Source organism: Seriola dumerili, unplaced genomic scaffold, assembly GCF_002260705.1.
Source record: "Seriola dumerili isolate Sdu_G_001 unplaced genomic scaffold, Sdu_1.0 BDQW01000127.1, whole genome shotgun sequence".
NCBI classification, from domain to species: Eukaryota; Metazoa; Chordata; class Actinopteri; order Carangiformes; family Carangidae; genus Seriola; species Seriola dumerili.
In genome coordinates this window covers 482,932-501,533 of record NW_019174382.1, presented here as the reverse complement: position 1 = coordinate 501,533, position 18,602 = coordinate 482,932, and the positions used below count along the sequence as shown (strand labels likewise).

General features: G+C 43.2%; 2 protein-coding genes across 5 annotated transcripts; one reads left to right on the top strand and one right to left on the bottom strand.

Annotated features, from left to right (window-relative positions):
- Positions 1-1,198: 1,198 nt before the first annotated feature.
- Positions 1,199-3,362, bottom strand: LOC111224208 (barrier-to-autointegration factor B-like). 4 transcript variants are annotated; one of them, XM_022748628.1, is made up of 4 exons: positions 3,252-3,362; positions 3,077-3,143; positions 2,158-2,303; positions 1,199-1,598 (listed from the first exon to the last, which is right to left on the bottom strand). In XM_022748628.1, the coding sequence occupies exons 3-4, from the start codon at positions 2,281-2,283 to the stop codon at positions 1,452-1,454; spliced, it is 273 nt and encodes a 90-aa protein (XP_022604349.1). In that variant the 5' UTR covers positions 2,284-2,303; positions 3,077-3,143; positions 3,252-3,362; the 3' UTR covers positions 1,199-1,451. The 4 variants fall into 4 exon arrangements, with proteins under 4 accessions (XP_022604349.1, XP_022604350.1, XP_022604347.1 ...); XM_022748629.1 differs by having other exon boundaries at positions 3,223-3,328; XM_022748626.1 differs by having other exon boundaries at positions 1,201-1,598; positions 2,158-2,288.
- A 1,054-nt stretch (positions 3,363-4,416) lies between these two features.
- Positions 4,417-14,657, top strand: pygb (glycogen phosphorylase B). The gene is made up of 20 exons (XM_022748608.1): positions 4,417-4,770; positions 6,236-6,337; positions 6,642-6,720; positions 7,639-7,742; positions 7,826-7,957; positions 8,081-8,192; positions 8,966-9,048; positions 9,169-9,312; positions 9,437-9,529; positions 9,672-9,818; positions 10,227-10,390; positions 10,509-10,623; positions 10,734-10,835; positions 10,910-11,057; positions 11,323-11,381; positions 11,476-11,617; positions 11,708-11,915; positions 12,820-12,954; positions 13,056-13,122; positions 13,481-14,657. The coding sequence occupies exons 1-20, from the start codon at positions 4,528-4,530 to the stop codon at positions 13,643-13,645; spliced, it is 2,544 nt and encodes an 847-aa protein (XP_022604329.1). The 5' UTR covers positions 4,417-4,527; the 3' UTR covers positions 13,646-14,657.
- Positions 14,658-18,602: the final 3,945 nt, after the last annotated feature.

Genomic DNA, 18,602 nt, shown 5'->3' with positions numbered 1-18,602 from the left:
TCCGACGGGACCTGAAGGACCTGAAGGACCCGACGGGACCCGACGGGACCCGGTGGGACCTGAAGGACCCGACGGGACCTGAAGGACCCGACGAGACCCGACGGGACCCGACGGGACCCGGCAAGACCTGACGGACCTGAAGGACCCGACAGGACCTGACGGGACCTGACGGGACCTGAAGGACCTGACGGGACCCGACCGGACCCGAAGGACCCGAAGGACCCGACGGGACCCGACGGGACCCGAAAGACCCGACGGGACCCGGCGGGACCCGACGGGACCTGACAAGACCTGACGGACCTGAAGGACCCGACGGGACCCGACGGGACCTGAAGGACCTGAAGGACCCGACGGGACCTGACGTTCAGGACCTTTTGTCATTAACGACGTGCCCACGTGTGTATCATGATAAACGGGCTGTTACCATGGTGACAAGAACCAACAGTGCCACAGATGTGAAGTTTTTTTATATATTAATTTTAGTTAAAACCAGAAACAGATGGACGTTGATGAAGAAGCTTCAGTCTGATCAGAGAGAAAAGACTTGAGACTCATTCAGGTCAAAATCTGTTTTTATTAGATTTAAAGTTTAAAGATATTGATTCAATAAAAACATCAGAATGAGACAAAGAGACTTTTCACAGAGACACTGATTTAAACAAGTTCCTTAAATTAACCATTTAAAAATAACTGAACTTCCTGTTCATCAGGAATCTCACTGTCGTTTCCTGGTCCTGGTCTGACCCGGTCCTGATGAACATGAGAAGACTTCACATTCTCTAAAACCTTGTGTTGTTACTGGGTTTCAATCTCTGCTCCTCTGTCCCAGTGAAACCAGTTCACGCTCACACTGGGTTCATGTCTCTGACCTCCAGCTGTTCAACTTGATCAATTCTGTTTCTATCGACAGCGACTCTGATTGTTTTCTACTCTGAAGGAGCTCCTGTTTCTACTGTTTCTAGTGTTTCTAGTGTGTGTGTGTGTGTGTGTGTGTGTGTTCGGTACAAAACCTGCAATAAACAGATGTGAATGTGTCTGAATAAAGTCTCTGTTGATTCACTGAGTCTCCACAGAGTCAGTCTGCTGCTGTCAGTGTGTAGCATGCTAAATGCTACATGCTAAAGTCAGTGTAGTTGAGGTGTTTTAACCTGGAACAGTTTTGTTGTTGATCAGAGGATTCATGTGTTCACACGCAGACACACAAACTGTTGAGACACAAGCTTTTATTTCTGTAAACGTTCTCCAATGAAACAAACTGATGAACAAACAAACAAACAAACACCTGTCAGGTCGACACGTCACCGTCCAGGTGAAGCTGCAACATTGAACAACAGCAGCAGCGACAGACAGACACAGGTATGAGCTCTGATGTTCAGCCTCAGAAGCAGGAAGTGAGTGAGCTGGGGAAGAACCTGAAGGGGCAGAGCCACAGGTGATGAGGGGGCGGGGTCTCAGAGGAAGGCATCACACCACTCCTTCAGGCACTGAGCGCAGGACGCGGCCTGGCGGGAGTTCGCTCCGCTGGCGTCTTTGAGCCACTCGGTGAACATCTCAGAGTCTTTCTTCAACAGCAGGAACTGACCCAGGACCACGTACGCCTGAACACACACAAACACACACACACACACAGAACCTAAAAACTTAGTAAAAAAAGTAAAAGATAAATACAAGAAAATGAAAAAAAAAAAACAAAAACAAGAAAAAATATTTTAAAAACATAAAAAAATACACAAAAAAACCCAAAAGAAAAACAAGAAAACAGCAAAAGAACAACTGAAATCCTCTGATCAGATTCAGAGATCTCAGTTTTACTGTGACGGACTTTCAGGTGGTAAATGTTTGTTTTCTCTGATCAGCTGCTTCCTCATCCTCTCACTGAACATCTGGAAACAGCTGTTTGATGCTGAACTCACGTTTCCTCTAGACTGGTGAGTAAACAGCTGCTAATGCTAATGTTAGCTATGTAGCTAATAGAAAAACTCACATAGCTCCTTTAAATCATCTTAAATGTCTTTAACTTTCGCAGAAACAGAAGCTGAGGAGGTGGACTGGACCTCAGCTTGTGACTGTAATGAACCCTGCAGCCTCTGGGGGGCGCTACACAGGAGTTAAAGTTACAGGAGAAAGTGAATGTGTGTTTTGTTGTTGCTTCTCCACCTTATCGAAGCCCTGCTCCTCCAGCTTCCTCCCCAGGATCTCTCCGATCCCCGACAGAGCCGTCACCGCCTTGTCCCCCATCGGCTCCCCGACAAAGTCCCGGTGCTTCTGAGACGTGGTCGACATCCTCTCTGCAGAATATGACACTGAAGTAATTTAATTATATTTATATATAAAACAGACAGTCCTGACTGAACCAGCCTCCTCTGCTGGGTTTTATCACCGGAGTGTGGAACAGTTTCTAAACAGAGTGACACCTCAGCAGTAAAACGTCTTTGTTTTTAATTATTCTCCGTTTCATCTGATTAGAAACTGAATCCGTGTTTTTGACAGTTTGAACTAAAGATGGAGGTTTTTGGTTTTATTACATCAAATCACTGAGTCATAAAAAACAAACAAATTCATCTGTGATACATGAAATATGAAATAAACTACAAACAAACAAAACATTAACAACCGATGTAACCATGCAGGAGGGGTGGGGGGGTCTTTTATCTGCCTGTGCCCGGCCCCCCTCTACTCATGATCCGTCCATGTCACTGTCACTCCAGGCCCACATTTAATTGAACTGAAAACTAATGACGTCACCTTCTTCTCTGGTTTTTAATTAGACATAACTGCGCAGCTCGTCTCCATGACAACAGAGCTGAGTATTCATTTTTGTTATTTTCATTAAAGTGAAACAGGATCCTGCAGCTAATGAAGAGTCATCCACTTCTGCACGGGGCTTTTATTTTGTAGGACATTGACCCTCATGGTACCGGTCTCCCCTCAGACCTGATGAGACTGGAGCTGGTAGCAGCTGCTGGACTCTCCCAGTGAAACCAGATGCTGTCACCAAACCGGACTACAACAACCAAACAGGCTCTTTCCGGACTCTGGCGGTCCAGAGACAAAGCGGGTCAGAGGGAGTCCTTACCTGCGGGTCTGGACCTGCTGACGGACCCGGGCTCACGTGCTGGAGGAGGATCAGGCGGGTTCAGACGCTACAGACACAAACAGTTGTTCAGTAAACTGGACTCGAGCCGCAGTTTTCACTGCACAGAGGAAACAGGTTAAAGTTACCTGGAGAAGCAGGAAGTCGTTAGACTCACCTGACGTCAGACACACTTCAACCCGCACGAGAAGACCCAAGAGGACCCGAAAAGTTTCTCAGTGGAGGCGTTTTATTGTGAAACCCGGAAACACGAGTCAGAATTGGCTGACGCTCTAAGCATGACGTCAGGACGCAGAGAATCAAAGATGGTTTCTAATGAAGATGAGTCACTCGGTGGAAATTTAATAACACCACTTTACTAAAGTACAACCACCACCGAGTTGAAATACTCAAAATATCACTGATATAAAAATACAAACATTAAAGTACCAAGATAAAAGTATTTAATATGCAGCATGCCTCATTTCAAAATTTAGATTGATTTAATTGATTTTATTATTTTTAATTAAATTAATTATTTAATTATTATAATTATTGATTAATTCATGTGTTCATCACTTTACTACTGCAGCTGGTTAAGTGGAGCTCATTTCAACTACTTAATATCCTGCTAATACATCAGAATTTATATGATGAAAATATTTTATTAATCACATCCTTCAAAGTAACTAAAGTTATCAATAAATGCAATAAGGGTGGTATAGCAGAAGTTAAAAGTAGCACAAAATGGAAACACTCAAGTATCTCAAAACTACTAAAATTACAGTTCTTAAGAAAACGTACTTAGTTACATTCAACTATCTTCTCTTATCCGTAAAAGTGTTTTAAAATTAGTCACCCTGAAAACATTTATTTACACCCGATGAGATAGTGTGCAGCAGTTTCTCTTCAGGAAGCTGGAAATGGGGATTTTTTTTCTCACTTCTAGGTCAAATTTTTCTTTTCTGTTTTTATTTTGAGATTTTATGTGAGAAAATTCACCTTTGATTTTACAGATAAATCGTTTTCTTTACAAATCTGGAGATTATCGTAAATGTTTTGGTAAATATTATGGTGAAAAAATGTAAATAAAGTCTATATTTGTTAAAAGCTTCATGTTTATAAATTTACTGATGGTCAATATTCCCTCAAATATAAACATCAAGAGCTTCTTCACATTTAATTCATGATGTCTCATTTATTTTTTCTCAGAGTGAGACCTCTTCCTTTGCTCCAAACTCTTTGTTGGACCCTCGCCCTGCCCCTGCCCCACCAGACCCCGCCCTCCAGGACACGCCCCCTCCGAGTCGTCCGGCTGTCAGAGTTTGCGGAGTGGGCGTGGCTGCGTGTTGTGTTCTCCCTCTACCTGACAGGTGTTCGCCTCTCTCGGCGGGATCGGCTCCTTCAGTCAGGCCGCTCTCCACGCTACTTCTCCGGGTTGTTGTTGTGGAAACATGGCGGCGCCGCTGACCGACCAGGAGAAGCGGAAGCAGATCAGTGTCCGGGGCATCGCCGGGCTCGAGGACGTTGCGGAGATCAAGCGGAGTTTTAACCGACACCTCCACTTCACGCTGGTGAAGGACCGGAACGTCGCGACACCCCGGGACTACTACTTCGCCCTGGCCCACACCGTCCGGGACCACCTGGTGGGCCGCTGGATCCGGACCCAGCAGTACTACTACGAGAAAGACCCCAAGGTAAAAGCAGCAGGAGCCCGCAAGCAGGCCGGTTTCCGGCGGAGACAACATGTTGAACTCCACTGAAAAAATAGTAGATTTCCAATTTCCTTAATAATCTGCAAATGAGAAAGCGATGAAAAAAACAACCCATTCTCTTTTAGATGTTTCGGTACCAGACAAATATTCGGCGTGTGTCTTTCCTCCAAATATTTCTTTATTTTAGTGAGAAATTAAGTTTAAAAACTTTTCTCTCACTGTCGAAACCTTTACAGTGCGCCGCAGACAGCAATGCAGACCAGTTAATAAACCCACGATTCTGCCTAAATATAGATGCGCATGGTGTATTCTTCATATGCCGATTTTATCAGAGGATCATATCGATCTTAAAAATATCTTAATTAATGTTTTATTAATACACACTTTAGACAAGCATCAAAGAAACATGAAATTGTCATATTTTACAACGGAGTCTGGCTTGACTTTCTCCGTGACCTTGTCTTAGCCCACTTGTCTTCTTAGGAGAGAAGTAAACCAAACTCTGTTCAGTCTGTTCGCAGGTAAATAATACTAAAGTTTGAAATTTCTAGATGAATATATATATATTTTAAGTGGAGTCTGGGTTGATGCAGGGTTAAGTATTTGATCTTGTGAAGGAGACCAAACTCCATTCAATCATCAGACAGTTTTAACATCTCCTTGGTAACCAAGGTAAGTGCATGATGAAAAGAGCTGCATCACTGCTGAGGTTTGGTTTCTCCCAGAGTCTGGTGATGGAAAAGTCAGTTTAAAGAACATTTAGGAGCCAGAGTTTTTCTTTGAGGGTCCACACAGAACCAGAACCAGAACTCTGGTGTTCGGTTTGATGTAAAGTCTGTTTCACACATTCAAAGGTGATTTCAACATGTTTTCACATATTAAAATGATATTTTTACACATGTGAAATTCATGTGTTTTCACTGAAAGGGGTCAGCTGACACAGCTGTGCAGTGCAGATGTTACAGATGTGATTCTGGAGGTGATGTGTGCAGGTCGTTGCACTGGAATAAAAACAGGTAAATTCAGATGACAGGAGGTAAAATGTCAGATGAACTCAGGGAGGAAGTCGGATAAGAGGAGGAAGTGGTCATGTTTTGTTTTTTAGCAGCCAGGTCATGAAACATTCCCTGTCAGAATAAAACTTCCTGTTGCAGCTGCTGCAGAGACAAAACCACACGTGACCATCGAGAGTTTAAACTTACGAGAGAAAGATTTATTTCTTTAATCTGACGTCAGTTCATTCAGACTTTTAGTTTGAGTTCCTTCATCATTAAAGACCAGGAAGTGACACAATAAAGGCTTAAATCTAAATTTGACTCTTTAGTAAAAGGGGCCCCAGGTTCAGTGTTTGGCCCCTGTCGCTTCACCACATGTTGTACCTGGAGGTCTGGTGGTCTGGAGTTCAGTCCTGGTCCTGGTCTGATCTGGATTCTGTCTCTTTCCTCAGAGGGTTTATTATCTGTCCCTGGAGTTCTACATGGGCCGAGCTCTGCAGAACACCATGATCAACCTGGGTCTGCAGAACACCTGTGACGAGGCCATCTACCAGGTAACACACCTGTGTGTGTGTGTGTGTGTCTGTGTGTGTGTGAGAGAGCTTCCGCATTTCTTCAAGAACCAGTCTGGACCTGAAATGATTAGATGTTTAATCAATTAGACAACTAACAGAAAATTAATCGGATTTATTGATTGATCACTTTTTGCAAACAAGCCAATAATGAGCTTTTTTTCCAGCAGTTTTGTGATTTCTTGGACTTGATGAAGACGAGTCTCAACGAGGAAGTCGACACAAAACACTCACTGTCCTTTGTGTGTGTGTGTGTGTGTGTGTGTGTGTGTGTGTGTGTGTGTAGCTGGGTCTGGACATGGAGGAGCTGGAGGAGATTGAGGAGGACGCTGGTCTCGGAAACGGAGGACTGGGTCGACTGGCAGGTGAATAACAGACAGAGTGAAGCCTCGTCTCTCTTCAGGATCTTTGTCTTTATTTCTGCTGAGTTTTCATTAAGTGAGAAATAAAAAAACTCAATGAAAACACAGAACTGACACACATCAAGTTCAGCGTTCCGGTCCTGGTCCTGTTAGTCCTGTTAGTCCTGGTCCTGTTAGTCCTGGTCCTGTTAGTCCTGGTCCTGGTCCTGTTAGTCCTGTTAGTCCTGTTAGTCCCGGTCCTGTTAGTCCTGGTCCCGGTCCTGTTAGTCCTGTTAGTCCTGTTAGTCCTGGTCCTGTTAGTCCTGGTCCTGGTCCTGTTAGTCCTGTTAGTCCTGGTCCTGTTAGTCCTGTTAGTCCTGGTCCTGTTAGTCCTGGTCCTGTTAGTCCTGGTCCTGTTAGTCCTGTTAGTCCTGTTAGTCCTGGTCCTGTTAGTCCTGGTCCTGTTAGTCCTGGTCCTGGTCCTGTTAGTCCTGTTAGTCCTGTTAGTCCCGGTCCTGTTAGTCCTGGTCCCGGTCCTGTTAGTCCTGTTAGTCCTGTTAGTCCTGGTCCTGTTAGTCCTGGTCCTGGTCCTGTTAGTCCTGTTAGTCCTGGTCCTGTTAGTCCTGTTAGTCCTGGTCCTGGTCCTGTTAGTCCTGTTAGTCCTGGTCCTGTTAGTCCTGTTAGTCCTGGTCCTGGTGTCTCTGATATAAAGTTTGAATTAAAAGAAGTTTATGAAGATGGTGACAGAGGCTCTAATGAAAGACACTGTCCAGGTGCATCATGGGAAATGTAGGCTCCAGTGTTTTTGGACTGAAGTCCAACTGCTGCTCAGGCTTGATCTGCCGCATCCTGAAAATGAAACAGATCAATCAGTCAGTATTGATCATTGATAGATATTGATTGAGTGTGATGTCAGGATGAAGCTCCTCCTCCCTCCTGCAGCCTGTTTCCTGGACTCCATGGCGACCCTCGGTCTGGCGGCATATGGCTACGGGATCCGCTACGAGTTCGGCATCTTCAACCAGAAGATCAGTGAGGGGTGGCAGGTACACACACACACACACACACACACACACACACACACACACACACACACAGGAGGCCTGTGATTGGCTGATGTGCTCCTCAGGTGGAGGAGGCAGATGATTGGCTGCGGTACGGGAACCCCTGGGAGAAGGCCAGACCTGAGTACATGCTGCCGGTTCACTTCTACGGCCGAGTGTGGAGGGCGGAGGGCGGAGTGAAGTGGGTCGACACTCAGGTCAGACCAAAACCTGAACCAGGTCTGGACCCGTTCCAGGTCCTGGTCCAACCTGCAGAGACCAGGACCTGCACAAGTCCACCTGTACATATATATATGTTCATTTAGCGTGTGTGTGTGCAGGTGGTGTTGGCGATGCCTTATGACACTCCAGTACCTGGTTACCATAACAACACGGTGAACACGATGAGACTGTGGTCGGCTAAAGCTCCAAACGACTTCAAACTACAGAACTGTATGTGTCGTCTTCATCGTCTTCATCATCGTCACTGTTCTGCCGCTCTCTCACTTCTTCCTTACGGAGCAGTTGTGATGTAGTATTCTTACAGTGTGATATTAGTGCTTTTACTTTGAAAGGTCAGAGCGCTTCCTCCACAGCTGCAGGTCATCAGGTCACTACAGACTCTCTGCTGAGACCACACCTGGACCTGAGGACCTGGATCAGACTCAGGCCAGGTCCCTCAACACCTGGACCTGTTTATTTTGTCACCTCTTCGCGGTCGTATCCCTCCGCCGCTCAAACTAGTTCCAGGTCACATCCACTGTTGGACACGATATCTCAGGAACTTCTTCTCATTTGGCACAAACATTCACCTGGACTCAAAGACGAACTGATTAAACTTTGGTGGTCAGTAGTCAAAGGTCAAAGGTCACGGTGACCTCTGAAAAAAACACTTTTTAGCCATAACTCAAGACTTCACACAAATAGTTAATATTTGAAATGACTCTGGATAAACAGGATGTGACCTGGAACCAGTGTGAGCGGCGGAGGGATACGACCACGAGCAGGAGATTGTAGTTTTAGTCAGTGATGAAGTCTGGTTGTGGTAGACACAGCAAACATTTCAAAATAAAAGAATCTTTCTTTAAACCTTCACACACAGACTTCAGATCAGTCCAGAGATGTAGTGGAGTCCGAACTTGTGTCTTAGAGGAGGAAGAAAATAATGAAACAAAAGTTCCAGATGTTGAAAAACATCCTGAAGTAAAAGATTCTGTGTCTCTCAGTTAATGTCGGAGATTATATCGAAGCGGTTCTGGACAGAAACCTGGCAGAGAACATCTCCAGAGTCCTGTACCCCAACGACAACGTGAGTCTGAGTCTGTGGACGACTTCTCCAGGTCCAGAGGTGAGACACACCACTGAGAGTGTGTGTGTGTGTGTGTGTGTGTGTGTGTGTGTGTGTGTGTGTGTGTGTGTGTGTGTGTGTTTCTTCGAGGGGAAGGAGCTGCGTCTGAAGCAGGAGTACTTCATGGTCGCCGCCACGCTGCAGGACATCATCCGCAGGTTCAAGTCCTCCAAGTTCGGCTGCAGAGACCCGGTCAGGACCTGCTTCGACACGTTCCCCGACAAGGTGAGAAACTGATCCACACCTGCACCCGCGGAGGGGGAGGGGCTTAATCTACTCTACTGAACTCTACTCACACACACTGTTCTTCTTCTGTGGTGCCAACTCGTGTCCTCACCTGTCCCGTCAGGTGGCGATCCAGCTGAACGACACCCATCCCGCTCTGGCCATCCCTGAACTGATGAGGATCCTGGTGGACGTGGAGAAGCTGGACTGGGACAAGGTCAGAACCAGAACCAGAACCAGAACCAGAACCAGACTCTCTTTGAACGCAGCAACAAGGACATTAATGGAGTCAGTCTGAGACTCACTTCAGTCAGTGTCAGTGTGTGTGTGTGTGTGTGTGTGTGTGTGTGTGTGTCCAGGCGTGGGACATCACCTGTCGTACCTGTGCCTACACCAACCACACGGTGCTTCCTGAGGCGTTGGAGCGTTGGCCCGTCTTCATGTTCGAACAGCTGCTGCCTCGACACCTGCTGATCATCTATGACATCAATCAGAGACACCTGGACGTAAGACACACACACACACACACACACACACACACACACACACACTTGGATGATAGACACACACACTCACACACACACACACACACACACCTGGACGTAAGACACACACACACACACATTATAAAGGTTAATAAATGCTTTATAATCAGGTTATTAATTTGGTTGTTCCCACTTTATAAATCATGAATAAACGATTATAAACAACTTTCATACAGTGATGAATGATTCATCCGCAGCTCACTGTTTTATCTAATGTGTTATAACAGCTTATAAATGATTAATAAAGTCTGAACGAGCTCATTAATAGACTTGTTATAAACTATTTATAAATCTTTTATAAGGGGGACTCTTATTGTGAAGGGGCACCTCACCTGTCACTCTGACTGTTGGCGTTGTGTTTTCTCTCAGAGGATGGCGGCCATGTTCCCCGGCGACACCGACCGTCTCCGCCGGATGTCTCTGATCGAGGAGGGAGACCCGAAGAGGATCAACATGGCTCACCTGTGCGTGGTCGGGTCTCACGCCGTCAACGGCGTCGCTCAGATCCACTCGGACATTGTCAGGAACAGCGTGTGAGTAACAGCCAATCAGAACGCAGAGCAGCGGTGTCCCCGTGTGTGTCCAGCTGTGTGAGACAGATGTTGAACATCAGGTCCTCGTGGTGGACTAACCAGGACCTCGTCCCTGCAGGTTTAAGGACTTCCATGATGTGGATCCAGAGAAGTTTCAGAATAAGACTAACGGCGTCACTCCTCGCCGCTGGCTGCTGCTGTGTAACCCCGGCCTGGCCGACATCATCGCTGAGGTACCGGCTCACCTGAGACTGAGGACTGGTCCGGTTCATAGAGACCAGGACCAGGTTTATGGGTCTGTCAATGTCCTGGTCTGAGTCTCAGCTTGTGTTGAATCCTGCAGAGAATCGGAGACGAGTTCCTCACTGACCTGCAGCAGCTGAAGAGACTCCTCCCATTAGTGGACGACCACGCCTTCATCAGAGACGTAGCCAAAGTCAAACAGGTGAGAGACAGACGTCCATCAGTCTGCTCACCTGTCTTTCTGTCCGTCCCCCTCACTTGTCTCTGTCCCTGCAGGAGAACAAGCTGAAGTTCTCCTCCTTCCTGCAGCAGCTGACCCAGGTGAAGGTCAACCCAGAGTCCATGTTTGACGTCCAGGTGAAGAGGATCCACGAGTACAAGAGGCAGCTGCTCACCTGTCTACACGCCATCACGCTCTACAACCGTAAGACCAGCGGCTGCCGCCGTGCTCTGCAGCCAGGCAGCTGTTTGTGTTGTTACTGTGCGTGCGCTGCCCTCTGCTGGTCACTGTGCGTGCGCTGCCCTCTGCTGGTCACTGTGCGTGCGCTGCCCTCTGCTGGTTACTGTGCGTGTGCTGCCCTCTGCTGGTTACTGTGCGTGTGCTGCCATCTGCTGGTCACTGTGCGTGTGCTGCCCTCTGCTGGTCACTGTCATCAACCTCCATCAGCTTCTTCTTCATTTGTTTCCAGGAATCAAACTGGAGCCGGAGACGACGTTTGTCCCCAGGACAGTGATGATCGGAGGCAAGGTCAGCTGATCTGTCTCAACAAACACAGATGATGTGCATAAACATAAACACAGTGATTTCAGGTGAGAATCACATGACCGTCTCTCTCCTGCAGGCGGCTCCTGGTTATCACATGGCTAAGCTGATCATCAAACTGATCACCTCGGTGGGTCAGGTGATCAATAATGACCCGGCGGTGGGAGACAAACTGAAAGTGATCTACCTGGAGAACTACAGAGTGTCTCTGGCTGAGAGAGGTGAGGGGCGGGGTGAAGGAACAAACAAAACAAAGCTAAAATTGGTAAAAGAAAAATAAAGTTTGATGATGGTGCGTTTGTGTGTCTCAGTAATCCCCGCCGCTGACCTGTCGGAGCAGATCTCCACGGCGGGAACTGAAGCTTCTGGAACAGGAAACATGAAGTTCATGCTGAATGGCGCTCTGACCATCGGCACCATGGATGGAGCCACGGTGGAGATGGCCGAGGAGGCGGGGGAGGAGAACCTCTTCATCTTCGGCATGAGGGTGACGGACGTGGAGGAGATGGACAGGAAGGGGTGAGGAGGGGGGAGGGGAACAGTTACATCAGGTTTATGTTTTTATGTCAAAGCAGGAAGTCAGAAACTCCTCTAGATGGTGCGTTCAAGGACACTTTGACCATCTCAGCCTCCATGTTACCTGAGGATCTTCTCTTTAGTAATGACTTGTGATTCTTTCATCATAAATTCATTATTAATCCTTTGCTCCTTTAAGTGTCAAAAAACTGTTAAACTTTTAAAAGAGGAAGTGGATTTAATCTTATTTATTTATTCCCAGTGTTATTAGTTATTAAATATCTTTTTTATTTGGCATCTACTTTAAAAAACTGTATTTGTTTTGTTTTGTTTGAGTTCTTATCTCATCGTATTTCATCGGATTTCATCTTTCTGTATGAAAAGTTTTATAAAAGTGATTTTATATTTTAATAGTAATAATTTTATATAATATAATAATAATTTTAATAGTTGTTATTATTATTGTTAGGGATGAAAGCTTGTATCTACGAACACAAACACGTCTCCTTCAGAAAACTGATCAGACTCATGAAGAATCTTTTTTAAATCGTCTGAATATTCAGATTTTCCAGGTTTCATGTTCAGTTCATAATTAATATATAATCAGTGTATTTGTAGTATTTGTTTGAAAGCATCTCCACAGTGACAGGAGTCAGATTTAAAGACTGGATCCTGTTTCTGTGTCTCTGTTGTTAACGATACAAAACTGAATTGATTCATTGATTAAATAACTGAACAATCAATAATGAAAAGAAGAAAGAATCAGTCGCAGGTCCAGATGTCGGAGGGTCCTTAAATGCACCAGCAGGGCTTGTTCTCAGTTTCCCTGATGAAAGGTCAGAGGTCACCTGCAGCAGACAGGGAGTCGATGATGTCACTTCCTGTTCACCTGTGCTGTTTCCTGCAGCTACAACGCCAGAGAGTTCTACGAGCGCCTGCCGGAGCTGAAGCTCGCCATCGACCAGGTCCAGAGCGGATTCTTCAGTCCCACAGAACCAGAACTCTTCAGAGACCTGATCCACATGCTACTGAACCACGACAGGTAGAGAGGAGACTCAGACTCCGCCCAGCGACACCTGCAGGGTGGTGAAAACGCTCTGATGTCATCGTCTCATGTTTACGTGTGAATGTTTCCTCCGTCAGGTTTAAGGTGTTTGCAGATTACGAGGCGTACGTCAGGTGTCAGCAGCGAGTCAGCGACCTGTACCAGGTACATATTTATATATTATCCTGTTCAGTGAGTCATTAAATATCAGTTTCACTTTATGTTTTACAGATAATTTCCAGGAAACTTTCCTCATAATTTCCTATTTCCCTTAACTGTTATTTTTTTATTACAAGGGAAGTTTTATCTTTAAATCACAGAATCTGTAAAAATAAAACTGATTCTTCTTTGTGAGATCGAAGGTGACGACGTCCTCGATGTTCCTGCAGCAGAAGCTTCATATTCACAGTTGAATATTATATATTGTTGTTTATGACATTTCATCATATGTAAATGAATGAAGCGCAGATAGTGATTATTTTCATTATTGATCAATCAGCTGTTGTTTCCTGTTTCTCTGCAGAATCCCAAAGAGTGGACCAAGATGGTGATCCGCAACATCGCAGCGTCCGGGAAGTTCTCCAGCGACCGAACCATCTCCCAGTACGCGCGCGAGATCTGGGGGGTGGAACCCTCTGACGTGAAGATCCCGCCCCCCAACGAGCCGCCGCTCGAGTCCCGAAACTGATCAGCCGGAAGCGTCCGAACGTTCCTGCTGCGAGTGTCAGATCCAGCTTCTCAGCTTGACTCATGTTTGTACTGTATGTAAATATGAACAGGCAGCAGCTACATGCTACATGCTAAACTGCAAAAGATTAACATGAAGTGTCTTTACAGTTTAAAGAATACGAGATGAAACAATAAAAATCAGACACAATCAGCTGGTGCAGCGAAAGCCAAGAGTTCTGAAGAGACACAGTTCAAGTCTTTATTTGCTGGTTCATAGTTTTTGGTTTTGAAATGAACCTGAGTGAATCCAGCTCCGACTGAGGACGAACATCTCACATTAACACACAGTTCAGTTTCTCCAGGTTCATAAAGTGTTAACGATGAAAACGACAGGAAATCTGTTATTGTCATCTGCTCAACAACTTTTCTGAGGTCCAGGATGAGGTGTGATGTGGACTGTGGTCCAGGATGAGGTGTGATGTGGACTGTGGTCCAGGATGAGGTGTGATGTGGACTGTGATCCAGGATGAGGTGTGATGGTCTCGGATCAGAGAGAATTAACTGATGTTTGATGTTTGAGATTTCTTATTAATGAGAAAAAGTCCTTTTCCGTCTGAAGCTCTTGGTGCAGGAGTGAAAACATTACTGAGAAAAGATGTTTGAACATATTTTAAACTGATTTTCCTGCTTTACACTGGTGCCAACATGTAGCTGCCCTTTCATTGACAGAAACTTTTTGTAAGAGGATGTTTCTCTGAAAGCTTGGAGCTCATGAGTTGGGAGACAGATATCACTGGGAGACATCAGATCCTGATAAACCGAGACGCAAATATCGAGACTTGAAAAAAGCTACGACCTCAGATCTTCCTCCCTGTTTGCCATAACTTTTTACTTTAGCTGTTGATGTTGTTTTCCTGCTCAACAACAACCCCCCCCCCTTTAAATAGAACAATTAATCATACATTGATTGACATTATATACATATATAAAAACGCCACACTGTAAAAAAAAACTGTGAAATGACAAACCAAACAAAATCCATAAAATTAAAGTAAAATGTCCTAATTCCAATAAAGTGTAAAAACAATAACTTTACAGAAAGTTTCATTAATATTTCTACAGAGAAAAACTGTTATTTTACAGATTTTTCCTAAATGATTATGATCAAACTCCTTCAATAAAGTGACGCCACTAAAGTTTCTGCAGAGAAACTTTTTCCTAATAATAAAATTAAGTGTCAATCAATGAAATATTAACACAAGCTTAATATTGTAAAGTAAACCTTTTGTTTTGAAGACAAAGTAAAAAATACTGTGTAAAACATTAAAATCATCTCAAACTTCAACTTGCAGTATTTGTGTCAGAAGAACTAAAACTGGCATTTCTCCATTGGTCTATCTTGCCTGTTAAGGTTCCTATAATGAGGAGGTGATGATGTCACCTCTGAAAGAGGGGGGGCTGTGGAGCTGAGGGGGGGTGGTCTGTTGTTTTTTAGCTTCAGTTTGATCTTGTTTTCCACAGTATTCTCCATATAGTCCTGACAACACGTGGACAAACATTATACTGTCTTCTATGTCAGAATCCCAACTATACAGTGAATTAATAAGTCAAATCTAAACATGCCACAAAGGTCAATGAATCTTTACCAGAAGTGACGGTGCAACGGAGCAGATGAAGAAACATCCACCTTCAAACTGCCAGTAATCAGCTGGATCCTTGGAGCATCTGGGGGGAAAAGAAATAACAGGAGACACTAAGATTCACTGTAAAGTCCTTAATAAGCATGATTTAATTATTTTTTGTTACCATTACTTTAATAAAGCTTAAACAAATGTTATTTAAATGATCTGTACTGACAAAGAATGCTCTGACCTTCTGTGGCTGCTTTCTAATGTTCCACCGGACTAAACATCAAACACCTGAAGCTCATCTTCACAACTCTGCTTGTGTTAAACAGACACGCTGTGCACCCACCTGTGTAGACGCATACTGACAATGTGCCCTGAAAATATTGTGCCATTTACTGAAGACCAGGTTTCTGTTGGTCAATTTAAACAACTGGCTATTTAAACAAGGTGTGCACCGGATGGGAAAATGAACAACTGCATCAGTCAGGTGGGTTTACCTGGTGTCCTCGAGGACACAGGTCAGATCCACCCCTCCCTCCTCCCTCCTCCTCCCTCCTCCCTCCCTCCTCCTCCCCCCTTGTTGCATGTTCTCCTTGTGTTTCCTCCAGGACTCTGATTACTAGAATAAACACATGCACATTTCATTCACTGAGGAATCTAAATTGTCTATAAGTCTGAATGTGTGTGAGTGTGTGAGTGTGTGTGAGTGTGTGAGTGTGTGTGTGTGTGTGTGTGTGTGTGTGTGTGTGTTGTTGTTGTTGTTGTTGTTGTGTGATAAACCATTGTCCTGCTTTCCTCCCAGTGCATGCTGGGATACATTCCAGTACTTCTAACTTTTTTGTTTGAAGTTTGAATGTTTGATGTGATGAAAAAAAGTTTGTTACATTTCATCCAGAATCACAAAGTTTGAATGTAGAAGTCACATTAATGTAAAACTAATAAGATTCACCCTGAAATTACAGAGAAGATCTTTAAATTGTTAGTATGGACATTAACCTTTATAATAACAAGCTACATTTTTAATTACAGATAATTACTGTCATGTTACATAGATTTGTATGTGATTTAAGAAAGCAGAAAAAATACTGTACAACTAATACAGTAATTTGTCTTTAGAAAAATAAGAAATAAATGTAATTTACTATTATTGGCATAATGCTTAAAACAGAAGTTTGGCTGTTAATTCACATCATTTCTGTCATTTTACAGACTGTTGTTCACAATTTAAAAACAGAAAATTACTGTTAGAAAACTTACAGTTATTTTCCTTAAAATTAGGATTTTTTTTTACAGTGCATATTAATGTCTGTGATAATGTTGATGCTGCTGATGTGTCACCGTTGCCTTCCTCTGTCCTCTCTGTGTTTTTGGCTAATGGATTAATTTGTGATTTTGTGCAGCGGTGACGCCACAGACGATGATTCACTTTTGTTGTGTTGACTTCCAGTAAAATGTTTTCCATTGACTTTTACAGTAGAGGATCTATGAAAGTGTCTCAGTGTTTGCTCCATTTACTCTGTTAATGGAATGAACCTGAAACTGTTTAAAGTGAAAATGGACCGCAACAGCAGGGCCAGCACTATAATTGCAGATGTGACTGACTGACTGACTGACTGACTGATCATATTTCCACCAGTGTTTCCACTCAGAGTGCTGAGCCGCTCTGGTTTCCCAGCTGCTCTGGAACTGCAGGGAGGAGGAGGATCACTTCCAATACACTGAGCCTCGCCACTATTACAGCAAATATTCTACTTTGATTCCATGTATCATTGTTACTAAAGGAGGCAGAGGAATGACTAAACATAAGACAGAGAGAGCAGGAGAGAGAGAAGTCATCGGTCACAAGACTTCGAACTAACGACTCTGTCCAACTCTACATATCAAACAGAACGAGTTACACATGAAGACCTGCCCGTAATAAAAGTCTGTGACATTCTGGAGTTGATGGAAATAAAGACTAAACTATTGTGGAGACTAAGTAAAAAATGTGATGTGTATCACAGTGTGTGCCTTGCACTAGTGCCGTGGTTTAGATTTTGAAGTGTTGTGCTTTTGCTGCATGTCATCCTCTTTCACTCTAAAAATGTCTCGTCTCTCTCACTGTGTCTGTAATAAAGACAAATGTCTGAAATAATAGCTGATAAAAATAAAGATAATCTGAGTGTTTATTAATGAATATTTGTCTTTCCTTTCTGTGCGAGGACAATAGTTATAAAATCAAGATTTGACTAATGATGGTACAGACAGATATTAGGTTTACATGTGATCTATTATGGCTTTCTATGCTCTGAATTTTTATGCCTTACGAGAATATGACTTTTTTTATGCGTTATTGTACTATGACTTTTCATGACTATGCCGTACTATACAATGACTTTTTTATGACTTACTGTATGATGACTTTTTATGACTTTTTTATGCCTTAGTATGTTATTACTTTTTTTTGCTTAACTATAATATGATGTTTTTATGACTTTTCTATGCCTTACTATACTATGACTTTATATGACGTTTTATGCATCCTATACGATGACTATTTTGTGATTTTTTTCATGCCTTATTTGATATGACGTTTTTTTATTTCTAACTATACTATAACTTTTTTATGCCTTACTATACTATGACTTTTTTTCACGTTTTATGCATTAACATACTGACTTTTTTATTACTTTTTATACCTTAATATACTATGACTTTTTCATGACTTTTTATGCCTTATTATACTATGACTTTTTTGTGACTTTATATGCCTTGCTATTCCATGACTTTTTATGCCTTACTAGACTATGACTTTTTATTCCTTACTATACTATGTACTTTTTATGCCTTATTGTACTATGACTTTTTTATGACTTTTTATGCCTTACTATACTATGTCTTTTTCATGACTTTTTATTTCTTACTATACTATGACTTTTACATGACTTTTTATGCCTTATCTATGACATTTCATTCCTTACTATACTATGACTTTTTTGTGACTTTTTATGCCTTACTATACTATGACTTTATATGACGTTTTATACATCCTATATGATGACTATTTCGTGACTTTTTCATGCCTTATTTGATATGACGTTTTTTTTATTTCTAACTATACTATAACTTTTTTATGCCTTACTATACTATGACTTTTTATGCTGTACTATACTATTTTATTTTTTTTTTATGCCTTACTATACAATGACTTTTTTTCACTTTTTATGCGTTAACATACTGACTTTTTTATTACTTTTTATACCTTAATATACTATGACATTTTTATGACTTTTTATGCCTTACTATACTATCTTTTTCATGACTGTTTATGTCTTACTATACTATGACTTTTTCATGACTTTTTATGCC